Consider the following 15,642-nt stretch of genomic DNA (forward strand, 5'->3'; position numbering starts at 1 on the left):
GCACAAAAAAAAACAGACGAGAGAAAAAAAGACAACTTGCTATTCATTTGAATGCGAATATGGCAGTGTCCAGCTTCTCATGCACATGCAAGCCACATGTTGCCAGACAGCGGTGCACTGTCGGCTAGACACCGCTATATAAGACAAGGGGCGACTTCAGCTCCTTGTTTTATTGAAAATATCTCGACTTATATTCTGGTTTATACGGTATGTTATGAGTGGGTTTTGGTGCTGCCATGTCGGGCTGTTAACATTATCGTTTTATACTTTGAACAACTAAATGAACAGTGCTATAGTGAATGAACACACATGAGAACAGTTGGGTTACTGCATTCGATGTTTCCTGACCTGATCAATTCAGGCACGGCATACAAAAATAAGAAACATTCATTTAGAAAGCCATGGTGGCGGCGCTCATATGTCTTACGTAAAATAGTCTATACTTGTAGGTTGCAAACAGCACAGGTGACATTATTGTGACGTAGCATTCTCGATTGTGAACCACAGAATGTTTATTTTTTGTGACTGAGACAGAAAGAAGCCTCAAGAAATCCAACTGTTTGCAACAGAAGAGCAATTTTTTACAATCACTAGGGACTAATTTGATTTGCAGCAAGAAAAAATAAAAACGCATAATGACACAATACAAGAAGAAGCATGCTTTATAGAATGTACGGAATTTTATTGCAATGAGGGAAAAAAGTATGCCTGAAAACGTGCAAACATAATTTTTTTCATTTGATATAATTCAATGTGCACTGCGACCAAATGAAACATTCACACCACACCATGCACACACCCCTCTCTCGCAGCAGTTCTTCGCACCAGCACATTCACACAACCCAGATGAAGTGACACACGAAATAACAGTTTCCGAAAGTGTGAATAAAAAAAAAAAGACAAATGCAGCCATCGAGGACTTCAGCGTCAAACAAGTTGGCAGGGGAAGTTACACTCCCCAAAGGCAGTTCTTGATGTACTGCAGCAACTGGTGCGCAACGTCTGATTGGCCGCTGCGGATGGTCATGTGAATGACTATGTCGGCGTAGAAGCGCCGCACTCTTATGTCGGTGCTCAGAAGCAATGGGGCGTCGTCCGGTTCAGGATTGGACCCTCTGACACCTTCGTCGGCTGCCATGTCATCCTGCAAAGCCGCACGATGGTTGTAACACTACACAAGAAAGCCAGGGCTCGCATAGTGAAATAATGACTGTTCAACTGAAGCTTGAAGCACCTCGCAAATGTCGTGTGTCACAGCTGTTATCACAAAAAATTTGGCGCCCGCAACAATAAAGAAATGACAAGAAGGGATGTGCAAGTCATAAATTTCAGGTTTGAAGTGAATTCGAAGAGTATCTATCACACATTATAAAGAGAAATGAGCATCTTTATCCCGACCCAACTAACCTGCACAATATTTTTTGAAAGTGAAGCAAGGTATGCCATTCTTTTTAGTTGAAAGGAATGTGGAAGCAATTTATAATTGTCGCAGAATTTGACTTTCAATTGTTGAGGTGCTGACACCCCCTGTAAAGTTGTTTGTACTGCGTGGCGTACGTGTCTCGCACAAAAGCCGTATTTTGGGGGTGACAACTATTGAGCGACAGGTGGCGTTAGTTTCGCGAGCGATGATCACCACTATCATCATCATGGTTGGTAGAGTGGTAGCGCTGGCGGTGACCTCTTGTGGAAGGCAAGCCTTGGTGGTGGGCGAGAGAGTTGAGCGAGTCTCTTTTTTTTTTCGCGTGGGACGGTGGCACGGACGGTTGCCTCCAGCGGTGGGTCTCCCGTGGACGGCACTGCGGACCGTCTGCGGTGGGCCCACGTGGTGAGTCAGGCGTTAGCGACACTGCCTTGTTTGTCATGTTTTTGAGTGTTGTTTACTATTGTGTAAGCATGTCCTAGAGTGTTGATCAGGATTGATGTTATAGTAATTTGGCGGACGATATTGTCGTTTTTGAATAGTTAAATAAGTGTATGTGAGTTGTTTGGTTTGTTCCGACCGCGTTTGCTGTGTTCGTTCACTCCAAGAGCCTGTCACACGCTAATTCGAGACGCACACACTGGCTGCCCAACGTGGAGCTTTTGAAGCATCGGCCGACAATTTTTGTGGTTCGGTACAAGTTTTTGTTAGAGCCGGGGTAGAGTAGGCCTAGGGGGACTTCTCATTGCTAGCGTCGGCGGTGTGCTTTGTTGAGAACGAGATCGGTTGTTGCGGCATGTTTGAACTTGTTGGCACATTTAGTTGTATTTTTTTTCTGCTCGCAAGTGCTTTTGTTGTTGTAGTGATTGGTTTTTAAGAACGTTGTTCAGTTGAGTACGAGAACCATGTGGTCTGAATCCTGGAGTGAGCAAGGCTTAGAGCACGTGGATTGTAGGCCAGGCTCGAAGCGAGTGAGTATAGAAGCCTCGTAGGTGGCCCAATTTTCTGTAAATAGCTTCTTCTCTTTTGGACTCAGGGAGCCGGGCGTCGTTGCTGTCTGATATTGCGGCTCGACGCCGTGACACTGTCCGGGACAGTGGGCGCCAATCGCTCGATAAGCTGCTGTGTCGGGTGAGCGATAGAGCCACCTTACAGAGCGGATATCTCCTTGCGGCTGTCTCTTCTATGCAGAGGCTGGGTGCTAGGTGGATGCCGGTTGTTGTCAAGCGACTCATTAGGCCTAAGGCTCTGCGTAGCCGCCTGTCGCACGTTGCACAACTAGGTGGATCTTGGCGTTGAAATGTTTCACTTTGCTTCCATCACTTTTATTTTGCGACGCACGAGTCAGGAAACGCGATGTTTGTTTTATTTTGATGGGCGTCTCGGCCGCCGCCGATGTATTAGCTAGCAGTACTGACCATCGTACCACGTGGGCAGGAGCTTGAAGCTCCCTTCCTTTTGCCCAACTGCCTTCTTCTTTAGAGTGTTTTGGAATGTACGCAGCGGGAGTGGTGTGACCCGCGGCTGGCTGTCTTCTGCACATCGTCAGCGCTGCTGGCCAGGAATGCAGTCCTGAGGTCGGGCGATAGAGTTGCCTCGGACCTGCGCAACTGCCTGCAGTCCGGCGCCCTCGTGAGTGCTGGTCACAACCAGAAGACTTGTCAAAGCGAGTGACGGTTCGTCACGCCGACGGCAATGTTGCTGTTGCGGGACCGGTACTGAGGTGAAGTCGTCGAGCCGGACAGTGCAGCAGTGTCGATCGGTGGTGGTGTCGTCGTGCACGGACATTATGTAGGGGCATGTGTTGTCATGATTTGTTAGAGCTTGTGTAGCTAATTTCTTTGTTTTTCGGGATATAGATTCAATTAAGATTGAAAGCTCCATTGCGAGCAATGGAAAGAAAAATGGTAGGTGTAACCTTAAGAGACAAGAAGAGAGCAGAGTGGATTAGGGAACAAACGGGGGTTAAGGATATCATAGCTGAAATCAAGAAGAAGAAATGGACATGGGCAGGGCATGTAGCGCGTAGACAGGATAACCGCTGGTCATTAAGGGTAACTGACTGGATTCCCAGAGAAGGGAAGCGGGTTAGGGGGAGACAGAAGGTTAGGTGGGCAGATGAGATTAAGAAGTTTGCAGGTATAAATTGGCAGCAGCAAGCACAGGACCGGGTTAACTGGCGGAACATGGGAGAGGCCTTTGTCCTGCAGTGGACGTAGTCAGGCTGATGATGATGATGATGAAGATTGAAAGCATGTAGAGGTGCTGACACCCCCTGTAAAGTCGTTTGGGCCGCATGGCGCATGTATCTCGCACAGAAGCCGTATTTTGGGAGTGACAACTATTGAGCGATAAGTGGCGCTGGTTTCGTGAGCGGTGATCACCACTGTCATTATCATGGTTGGTAGAGCGGTAGCGTCGGCAGTGACCCCTGGCGGAAGGCAAGCCTTGGTGGCGGGCGAGAGAGTTGCTTTTTTTGGCGTGGGGCGGTAGTGCGGACGGTTGCCTCCAGCAGTGGGTCTGCCGTGAACGGCACCGCAGGCTGTCTGCGGTGGGCCCGAGTAGTGAGTCAGGCATTAGCGGCACCGCCTTGTTTGTCATGTTGTTGAGTATTGTTTACTTTTGTGTAAGGATGTCCTAGCGTGTTGATCACGATTGATGTTATAATAATTCGGCAGACGATATCGTCATTCTTAAAATAGTTAAATAAATGTATGCAAGTTGTTTGGTTTGCTTTGACCGCGTCTGCTGTGTTCGTTCACTCCAAGAATGCGTCGCTCGCCAATTCGAGACGTCCACACAGTATAATGCAAGTGATTACCTGTAAAATGCATTACATTTTAAAATTTACTATACTTGTAGCATATAAACTGATGCTACAAGCTTTCAAAATAAAAATAATTAAAATCAATGTGTGGCAATATGTTTTTAAACGCTGAAGTGGGGCTTCGCGGCAGTGCGGTTTTTCCTGAATGTGTAAACTCACGGCATAGCACCTTTTTCCTGCGGTGAAACCACCTTTACAAAAGGTTTCACGCGGTTTATGGGAAACGGTTTAAACTATGTGTTTATTTATTCATTTCAAATAATTTTATTAATTTCAAAACAAATTGAAATACTGCAACTTTCGTTTGAATATCACAAGTGCTCAAATATTCGCGCATGCCTGTAAATGTGGCCTTCGAAAGTGAACCCGTTCCATGCGCATTTGTATGCGCCATTTTTCAATAACCAGCGCTCCCTCTGTCCGGGGCTTGTCAGCAATTAACTGTTTGTGACACGGCAATCTGATCTTTTATCGAGACACCCTGCCATTTTGGGTTGTCTGGCAACGAAACCTCGTCTGTCGTCGCTGCTTGTAGCAATTGAAGAGTTGTGCCACTAGGCACATTAATTAAGATCGTATTCACAGTGTGGAGGAAGAAAACAAGAGGTTGCATTTCAGTAGTTGAAAAGAAGAAAATCGATATGACGCGACGCGCACACGCCAACTCTGCTTGCCCCCATTTTCCCGAAAGGGCAAGGGCTTCCAAGTTTTTTTTCTACACCATATAGACTAATTCGAATGAAAATGATAAAAAAGAAAATGGAAATGAAAAAGAAACCCAAATTAGCTTAGATGCATTAGGTATTGCTAAAAAAGAATACTTTGACCGATGTCATTGCAAGAGGTAGGCTACTGAACAGAAAACGAAAGTTGGACAGCCAATGAGTTTTGCACTGAAAGTTACACACCATTGTGATGTAAATGATTTAAAACTTCACGTCATATTAACAATGACTTGGTTTAGATTGACAAACTGCACTCTGAGAACTCTAATGCCAAAGGTTTCACGATCATAAGTTCAATATTACCATTGAAGTTAAGGTTAAAGTTTCATTTTTTAATTTTGCGTTGAATTCACGACATGTGATATCAGAAGTTTCAAAAAGTGTTTTTCATATTTTCATGACATTGGCTCGATGAAAGTTTTCGAAACTTAGTATGCTAAGTCTATAGCACCCACAGATGACAATGTACTTCAGTCAAATCGATTAAAAGCTATGTAGGACCCAGTAGGTGCCTCCAATCATGATGTCACTGTGTTTGGTGCGGGAACCGCAGGTGGCGTCTCCACCTGAATTTAATTTTCGCACGTTGTCTCGATTACTAAGCATTGTATCCTGGTAAGAATGGTGTTTTTGGGGTTGCAAAATTGCACTTAATTAATACGCAAAAATCATTTCTCTCTTTAATGTCCCTTTAAGCCCCACACTGGCGTAGCACAAGTTATAAGAACTTGCCAACTACTTTGATCAGGTCCTTTGGCATACAACGCAACGTATCAGTGCTGATAAAAAGATTTAACAAAGCACGGACAAGTTGCAGTGAAAATCCATACTATTGCAATGAGTTGGCGCAGGAAGTTCAAAGCGATGTTGCCACTTAGCTTGCTTTGACACCTTTGTTGGCACATGGTACAGACTCGTGGAAGGAGCTTTTTTTTTATGCTCTAAAATGATAGTTTACTAATACGTTTGTGTTACATTTAAGTTATATGTTTTTTTAAATGCACCCTAATGACAATCTTGCAGGGACCATGCCCAATTGTGGTGAATGCTTTGTTAAGTGTCGGGTGAAGACTGCAGCCCCATGGCAAATCATTTGTGGTTGGCTCGACTTCACATGGGATCAGGATGCATAAATATGTGCTCTGCTTTAGAAGATTCTCATATCGCAAATGCTGGTTCCCTGATTTTTTTTTTAGGCTTTCTCAAAACTAGGCACAGCTAAACATATTTATGAGAAAGAATAAACAGAACAATGTCTTTTGTTCTGTATTAATACAGAGCTCTATGTACTTCCAAATTACGTATTACCTGCCAGCTGATTTTGTAGTGCTAATAGGTGCTGCCTTTCTCCTTTGCAAAAGAAAGCAATGTATGCTTTACTTCAGTATTACATATTATAAAAAAAAAAACTCACCATCGCTTGATACCGAGTGTAATGTAAATAATTTATGACAGCGGGAGAAGGTGGATTTTGTTGGCTGCAGGCTCAAGCCTTGTTTGAAATTTTCTACAAGTGCCCCATGTCAGCAGAGCAGAGCTTTAAGAAACATGGAATCTATGTATATGCGCACTTACCATGCTTTCCTCAGAGGATTTGTCGCTGGGACCCTGGCGTTGAACCTTGCTTGGTGGCTCGTCCGGGGCATTCTCGTCTCCCATTTTCCTTTTCACACTGCCCCCTTCGCAGCCACCAGTATCGTAGGCAAGGTCTCCTTCCATGGCCTCTTCCGGGGTCAACCAACTAGGAAACTGCTCGGGCAGTGGTTCGAGATCTGACTGCCCTGGCCCGTGATTTGAGGGTGCGGCCGCTGCAGAAGGATCCCACACTTTTGAGGCAACAGAGGAAGACTCTGACGCTAACTCCTGTTCCTCGGCTGGCACGTCGCTGGATTCACCTGGCTCAGCTTCTGACGAGGGCCCATTAGTGGAGCTCTCAGAGAGGGCGGCCGGCAGCTCGCATAGCTCCAATGCAGGATTTTCTTCCTCGACCAGTTCGCTTGCAGATTCGGTAGGCTCTTGTTCAGCAACCTCTGTTTTACCAAGTTCGTCCGAAGTTCCAGCCGGCTTAGCCGCGGTCCCGTCTAACTTTGATGGCTTCTCTGTGGATTGAGAATCAGATGTTTCTTTACTGACAGGTGCCTCTGAGATAGAGGCCTCTAAAATATTAAAAAAAGAAAAAAAAAAGTGAGGGAACGACAGCTTTACAGAGGACATTGTAGAGAGCCGCGCTAAAATTATGTTCAAGTGTTGGTTTCTCAAAACGAACACAACTGAAGTGCGAAAGTGCATTCTTTCGTGTGGTGGTTATTTATTTTCACTGGAAGCAGTTAAAGGAGCACTAAAAGCAAATAACAGTTCAGGCTACAGAGACAGAATAATGCTTGAATACATCTAAAATATCAACTACTAACAGCTTCCTAGTGACTTGCATATTAAGGTGAACGTAAGACGTGAACTCCAGTGAGACGCTGCAGCAGTAGCCCGATGTAGCATGTACGTGTAACGTCATTACTCAATCTTGTATCGTTGAAGTTTACTGCAGTGTATTGTAAGCTTGCACAAGATGGTGGGCACACATATGGACTTGACTATTCAAGAACGCATCTTCCTGGCCTAGGTGGCGCTGCGTGAACTCTCATCTTAGGGACAACTTCTCTTTGAGAAACAGCCACCGAGGCAAAAAAAGTCTTGAAAATGGTCTCAAAAGCAAGAGTCAGACACAAACAGCCTCTCTTGAAAACTACGTGGGAGGTTCAAAAGTTACATTGCCTCTGGACTACCATTCCATTAGTTTCCTTAATGTGAAGTCATTAGACAACCATTTTTTTTAGATTACGAAAATCACTATATATTGCAAGTAAGAGAAAAAAAAGACTGACAGATTTCACGCAAGAACTGTGCTTTCAAAAAGCCTATTAGTGTGCCACACTACTGTGCTTTCCTATTTTTGGTGTTCAGGAGGATGCACTAGCACATGTAAAAAATATCGCTTTCTCTGCTCAAATCAGTCAACGCAGTTGCTGCCGATTTATCCCAGCTCTAGAAAGAGGACGTGCACGTGCCACAAGCTTGAAAATCGTTAAACCCAAAGCGCTTGACTTCTGTGACGTGCATTGTTGGGGAGATTGGCAGCACGCCAGGCTTTGGCACTTGGTTAAGGTGTGGGCACTTAGGAGTGAGAAATTTCATTTGAAATGACCATTGTGCGCTTGTCAGAGTGAAAATGCCTTGTGGAGTTCTTTCTCATTCAACGACGTACATCTACGCTGGGGTGAACGGAGCAGTTTCCATCATCTCTCTAAGCAACCGAAGAGATTTACCCAATTAACCATGATTTAGTGACGTATTTACAAGGTAAAGCATTTTTGCCTTGACAACTCGCACATAACAATGTTCCTGAAAAGCACACACGTGCTTCTGCATTGTACGTGAGAAAAAAGTTAGAAATTGAGGAAGGATGACACAACACAACCTAAATATTTAGTTTGTTTCATATGTACTGTAAGTGAACATGCAGTCATGCTGACTGAGTTTGTCACTGAGTGAACGAAGAGGAAATTGTATTTTTTATGTACAACTTACAAACCGCCAAACAATGAGGCCAAGGAAGGTATTGGGGACTTGTAATCTTCTACAACTGTAGGGTAGCAATTAAGATACAGATGTAAATAAATTAAAGTGCACACACCACCTGCTTCCAATACAGAATGAACCCACAAACTCCACATAGCACGACCAATGCTCCACCAACAGAGCTACAGTGGCAGTGATCCTCTCATCTATTTTATCAGGTATTTTTGAGCATCTAAAGCGGGGAGTGTTAGTTAGGGCCGCTCGTAGCCCCCATGGTGAGTGTCGAACACTTGTTAACCCTACATAATTTGAACGGGCCTTCCAACACTATTCAACCTCTCCATTTTTTTTAATCGCGGGTTCCGTGGACTGAAGTACGCACAGAGTATTGCAGTGAAAAGGGCAGCTATAGTGGCATGTAGTCCGAAGATATTCGATCTAGAAAATAAAAAAAATACAAAAAACTTACCCTCAACATAATTTTTGCGGGGTCACAGGACCACACTGCGCTTTCCCTGTGATGCTTGAGGAATCCCCAATGAAATGAGCTGGAAGCTCCGACAGAAGGAGCTCGCATGCAATTGCTGCTTGTCCTTTCAACTGCATTGCTGACGTAGTTACCATAGCAACAAATGTGGTGCCTGACACCTGACTTGTCAGAACGTGAGCGCACACTACTGTTTTGAAGCGAGGTAGGTACTGACTGCTGTTCCTCAGATACACATTCCTAGCCACTCCACCTTCTCGATCTGAGAAGAGAATTAGTGAAACGACCAGGGCGGTGAAGTGCTGTTGTCCCCTCACGGGCTGTTTGATGAGCTCCTCCAACGAACTACGCGGATGCAGCGACATATACATTCAATGAAGAGAATTGCTTGCACCGCTTCTCCAACAACTGTGAGCCAATAGACCAGTACAAGCAAAAAAATACAGAGGCGAAATGGTAGCAGTACCTCTGTTGTGGTTTATAGTTGAACATATATATATATATTTTTTGTGCTAGCATCTGTTTCGAGTTCAATTAAAAAGCACAGAAAAGAAAAATGAAACACACTAGTGATCTCAATTTCAATGCCATGTCACGATTGACTCCGACATTACATCTATCCAATGATGGGCCTGCACCCTGCGTCATTATTTCCGCCCACCACGGTTTTGGAGAGCGCCGATTGGTCTGCAGAGATGTAGCGAATTCATTGCATCACTAGTATGCAAATCATTTCATATTGGTGCTTAGACCTATGCTAAGATTATTCTTGGCCATCAGTCTACGCAAACCACATATAAAAAAAGCTGCTTCAAAAGTGTAATAGGGCCGCTTTAAGGCCATGACTCGAATAAACTCGCAAGACTACTGACATCGTCCCAGCCGACCTTGCTTTGGTGCGTCCTGTGCCTGCTGGATATCCATAGAGCCGTCCTTGGGCTTCTTGGCCTCTTCGGCTTTCTTGGCCTCCTCCTGCGCGCGGCGTCGGCGCTCCAGCTCTCGGCGCCTCCGCCTTAGATGCGTCCACGTGTTCTCCTTGGCCTTGACCCACAGGTGGCACATGTTCTGGCCCTCGTTGATGATCTCGTAGGGGACCTGCCAAGGCAAACGAATGCATCTTTCACAAACTGCCTTTTCACAATCGTGTACACCACTTGTTGTTTTCACTGCTTGTGTCGACTAGGGGCTAAAAAAGAGCAAGAAATAATGAGATTTGAATGGAATGAGCCTCCCACATAGTTAATGCGTCTCTATTTAACTCTATTTCAAAGTGGTCATACGCACTGCTGCATATGATCACTTTGCTAAAGGCACTGTCATATTCGACGAATCGTTTGGCACACTGCTTCTTGTGAGCCACACAAAAAAATTCGCAGCATATCCATGAAGTAAATGATGATGAGCGGGGGAAGCTTCTGGGGATCATTCGGGTAACCCGTACACTGCTTACTCGAGCATGCAAATGAGAACCGCAAGGTTAAGTGGTCGATGAGAATGCTTTGTGCACCCGCAAATCTGGATCCGTTTGTCTGCATTGCCGTGCAGCAGCCGCTCTGCGAGCCCGAAAATTTGCATTGCGTTGCTGTGCAGCGAGCCGTCGAAAGAAAGAGGCAGCGGCGGAAGTGAGCGTTTTTATAGCTCTAGGGGCGTCGCAGCGCCCCGAACGGTCCCCTCTCACACCAGCGCACGCGCCGGGAGCGAGCGCTGGCACCTCCACGCTATCCACCAAGTGCTTCCAGTACAAGTGGAACTGGGGCATCTCAAAGGGCTGAACATGCACCGTTGGTGGATTGCATCGTGCATTTTGCATCAGAATGCATTTTCACAATGGCATCCAATTAGAGCAACAGGAAAAGCCAGGAAAGAGGAGAAATATCCGGAGTGACCATAGCGCAAGACAAATGGAGCAAACAGCAAAAAAAAAAAAAAAAAAAAAAAAGTGTGCCGGATTGCACGTGCAGTGAAGCCAAAGAAACTGCCTCAGCCAATATTGGAGGTCACGTACATATAGGACTGATACTTCACGGAAACAGCGAAGGGATTGGATTCATAGAGAGCTAGCCCATGAAGGCTGATTTTGCTATATAGTAACACTTTCTCCTGATTTATTTAAAAATACACCAGTGCCACCACAACCGGAATAGTGCGAAAAAACATAGACAAGTGCCAATCTAACGCAGCTTCATGTTTAAACGTTCACTTTCTAGGGATGTTATATTATAGCACTTTTCATTTGCCGTAAATAAGTTGTTTCACTACAAATGAGGAGTGTTTATCTGCATGATTTGGCACGAGTATTCATGGTTGAGGCTCGATTTCATTAAAACGAGACCGGACTTCACTAGAGTACCACTCTCAGAGAAGAGAAAGTGCCCGTGAATACAGTGTGCCAAGGCGATTACCTCGATAGAGTTCAGGGCATTGATCAGTTCCCGCCAGACGTAGTGAACCCGCAGAGTGAGCGGTACTTGCGATTGCGGAAGTACCAGCTCAATCTTGGTCTGCTGCTTCTGCTGTCGCACCTTGGAGTATGGAAGCTGCACAGTCACAAAACGACCACCACTGATTTGATGACTGACTGCAGTTTGATTTTTTAATAAACATGAGTATGTTAACAGAGGCATTGTCCAAACAAGTTTGGAGCAGTCAGAAAAGTTATTCGAAGCAGATGTAACCCCATTTCACAGTTCTTGTCAAAATATAATTTGTCCAATGTGGCATTTAGCAAACACTAAGCTAAATTGCACAATAGCCTTATTTAGGTATGTATCTATACGCACGTTCAGTTGTTTTTTTCATTCTGTTTTATATAGTGTGTCTCTCATTAGCTGCATTCGTGCTGGTAGTATGACAGCTGTAAAAATACGCCCATATCTTCTTCCAGTAAGACAAGTGTGCCGTTTAGAAGTATTTTTAGGGGTGAAGCACCTGAGGGTCTAGGCTAGTCTGTTGTGTGTTGTCTGTTGTCTGGCACAGCACACGCAAGATACACACTATACGTGGCCCACCGTAACGTTCATGAGGTAGGGTAGCACATACTATGCCACTCGTCATTCTGCTGATAAGTGAGGTATGCACTACACATCTGTAAGGCATCATGTGCACTTTGTGCTGTGGCTAATGACAATGAAGAATAAGCAAAGTGAAAACACATTGTACATACTGTACACAGGCGTTGTCACTCATTTACATGTGTGAGTGGGCAATATCAAGAGTAACTTACCCACACCCATTGCTTTGCATACTCATCATGATTCACTTCATGGAGATGCATATATATTTTTTTCTATTGAGCAGGGGTTTCAATGAGGGCACAGCAAAGCATAGGTTTGTGTTTGCCATTCTCACATTTGCTACAATCAATGAACATGTCTTGACATGCTCTACTTATGCAGATGATGCAAAAAGCGCATGTTGAAAGGCATAACTAGTAATCTATCCTCCACATAAGCAAAGATAAACCTCGAGATCACAGGCGAAAATCCATAATTATATCGCTACAAATGCAAACCCAATTAACAAGCACGGGCGAAGAGCTTGAAATGTTTTTTCAATAAACGTAGCTACCGAAAGTCACGGTCCACAAAGCTAGGATCGTTTTTCACCTCCAATAAACTAAACACTTTCATTGCCTTAGTTGTGACACAGCAACCGTTGCCGACAAACAAAGAAAAACGGTGAAAATGCCGCATCAAGAACTCCGAGAATGCGTGTAGTGCCAAGGTAGCCACTCTAGCCGAAGAGAAGGGAATTACATGATGATACTGGAAAAAAAAAAAAAATCGTAATTGGGAGGCACTGCTCACGTGGCCAACAACCAGGAGCGTGTAGGAAATAAAGGCTTGAACAGCTGGAGGGAAAGTACCAGCAAATGTTCCATTGCCAAGGCTGGTCAAATAATGCCTCCTATATGTTCTTTTTTTTGTTTCCCTTCTTCTGTGGCCTTTAAAAGGGCACTTAAGTCAACTTTTAAGTCGAAGTTGATTGTTAAAATGGCAGCCAAGAAACCTTGTAGTGTTTCTTTCGTGCCAAGGAAGGGCCTATTTTGAAATGAAATCTCGTTTTAGTGCTCTGCATCAGCTTAGCACACTTCAAATTACCCGCCTCAAGAAGCAGACCGACCGAACCGACTCACGTCACTGTTGCCATGCATAACATTGCCCGGCTTTACTGCGCTAGTAGCAGCAGACCGAAAGCAGCAGGAGCCACAGCAGCAACAACGGCCATCGATCAATTTCCCACCATTGGCTTCGAGATCGCAGACACTTTTGTTTCAACTGCCCCCCCCGCTAGATGGCACTACCTGTCTCGTGTAACTGCGAAAATTGAATTTTTGAACCACTCGCGCGATTCCCCGTAGTAACGTCAGGCGGTTCTTTATTTAGTGTGGTTAGATTGATCACCAGTAATTATTTGTAGGCGGTCCGTCTGATGTCAAAGGGATCATTTTGAAAATGTCTTACTGCGGCACTTGTGTTCTTGTGCATTTACCTTAATTTCTCAGTAAGTAGGGCACTGTTGTTGATAATATTGTCGTTTTAGATGTTGTCATACATTGAGCATTTCACTCTGACGTAAATTGCTATTTTACTTTAGTGTCCCTTTAACATTCGCTATGGCAACCTCCATCAAGATGCTATCCTGAGGTGGGCTTAACTGGTACCTACCACGTATGGGTTTCTATACATTCTTTCTTGCAGCCCCATTTCCTTAAGATGGGATAAACTTGTCAATTGCAGCCTTGATGAAATCGTAAAAAGTCAACGAAAAGTCAAAGTCAATATGACAGTGTAAAAAGTTGCCAAAGTCAATCACAGCCTTGATGACTGCGTAAGCATCATCGTTTAAATGAGTCCAAAAACGCAATGCTTCAACCATGTTTTCCAGCATGGGGCTAGACGGTTGTCGCACCTTGTGGCTATATTCAGGTGCTGTGGCACTGATGAGCAACACTGGCATCACGAGGGTGGTTCATTGCAAGATGGCGTCGGTTAACAAGTTTGGTGCACAACGGCACAAATGGCACAGCTGTTTTACCCCTCAAAATAGTTCGTTATAACGTAGCTTTAATATACGTAGGTTTCACTGTACTTTGATGTGATGTACACAGATTATAACAAGCAATTAGAAATAACGAAGTTCTTAAAACTGGAAGTTGATGAAAAATAATTTTGTTGCTATATTACATTGTAACAGACATAGATTTACATAAGTTGGTAACATATATAACATATGATGAAGTGCCAATTGTTTATTTGAAATGTGACTTTTTTAGAAGGTTTGACTCTAAATACACAGTTTTATTTATACAAATGACAATCTGTGGCTATTCTTTATTTGAAAAATTTAATGAGTAAAACTAATACCCATTTTGGAATATGTAAATTTTTGAAATACTACTGTCGTTATGTTCATAAAACCCCCTGGCTACTTACTGCATTGTGAATTTGCTAGCATCAACAGCTCCATGCAAAAAATATGTGAAACGTGATTAGATAACGAAGATTCTACGTGCATTTATCTCCTCAAAATTTCGACTCACATTTACCCCACTGCATGTCTATAAAACACTAAATGGGTTGCTCCACAACCCATCTTGAGCGATATGATGTAATGAAGAGGAAGAAATCCTTGTACCTTTTGTAGATTGACGTTGAGAAACGTCCATGCGACGGCATAGCGAGTTGTCTTTCCCTGGTGAAACTCTGCGACTCGAAAGGACTTGACCTGCAAAGTAAACACGACCTGAAGGTCAGCAAACTCCTGCATTGGCAGCAGGTCCCTGCTGCCGACGCATCTTAAGAACTTGACTCTACACATCTTGAAAACTATTAACTCTACAACTACACAAGAAACTGCCCATGTCTGTCTCAAAGTTGCTCACCGGGCCTCCAAGACACATGCACAGGTGACGGTGGTCTTACAAAATATTACACAAAAATGGCTGGTGTGTCCAGAACAATGGCACAGGAGAGCATGTTTGGGAGCAAATGACTTGTGAGCAAGAGCCTCGTTTTTGACATGCTGAAAGCCAAACATGCAAACGCTGCTTTGAAAGCAATGAGACGACTGATACAGTTCTCTAGCGCGCTACTGCTTTTGCAACCACTCTCCACTGTCCTGCAGAGAAGCTTACCTTGTTTTGCAGCGCACCGAGCACTTCCTTGACGCTGCCGTTCTTGCCCAGCATACAGGTGTACAGGCTGCACAAAGAATGTAGAAAAATTTAGTGCTTTAGCTGTTTGAATGGACATTTTAAAAGAAGAGCTGGGGTTTCTCAGCCTGGTGGGGCACAGTGCGAAGAAATTGTTCACGTTAATTTGGCAGAACAAAATTTCACAATCATCTGGAATACAAAACTTTCGGCTCTCTTTTGTAACTTATATGTCAGAACAACAGTGCTGGCACTGTAGCATACCTGACAGCTTATGAACACTAAAACTAATCATTTAATTTCACAGATGTGACACTGGGGGGTCAAGAGAAGAGAGCGAGGGGGTTGCCCTGTGCACCATCCTTTTCAGGGATATGTACGTCTGTTCTTAATGATTCATGGTTGAAAAGAGCACACAAGTACAAAAATTTCTGTCACAGCTCAACTGCACAC

At 44.2% G+C, this 15,642-nt stretch overlaps 1 protein-coding gene across 1 annotated transcript in view; it reads right to left on the minus strand.

The window, feature by feature from the left end:
- Positions 1-661: 661 nt before the first annotated feature.
- Positions 662-15,642, minus strand: part of LOC119170013 (RNA N(6)-adenosine-methyltransferase mettl16) — a 33,718-nt gene continuing 18,737 nt past the window's right edge. Inside the window, exons 5-10 of the mRNA XM_037421031.2 lie at positions 15,172-15,238; positions 14,673-14,762; positions 11,438-11,572; positions 9,923-10,130; positions 6,551-7,074; positions 662-1,144 (exon numbers count right to left, since the gene is read on the minus strand). Of these exons, the coding sequence (XP_037276928.2) occupies positions 950-1,144; positions 6,551-7,074; positions 9,923-10,130; positions 11,438-11,572; positions 14,673-14,762; positions 15,172-15,238 (1,219 nt within the window). The 3' untranslated portion in view covers positions 662-949. The remainder of the gene's footprint in view (positions 1,145-6,550; positions 7,075-9,922; positions 10,131-11,437; positions 11,573-14,672; positions 14,763-15,171; positions 15,239-15,642) is intronic.

Source organism: Rhipicephalus microplus, unplaced genomic scaffold, assembly GCF_043290135.1.
Source record: "Rhipicephalus microplus isolate Deutch F79 unplaced genomic scaffold, USDA_Rmic scaffold_21, whole genome shotgun sequence".
Classification (NCBI taxonomy): domain Eukaryota; kingdom Metazoa; phylum Arthropoda; class Arachnida; order Ixodida; family Ixodidae; genus Rhipicephalus; species Rhipicephalus microplus.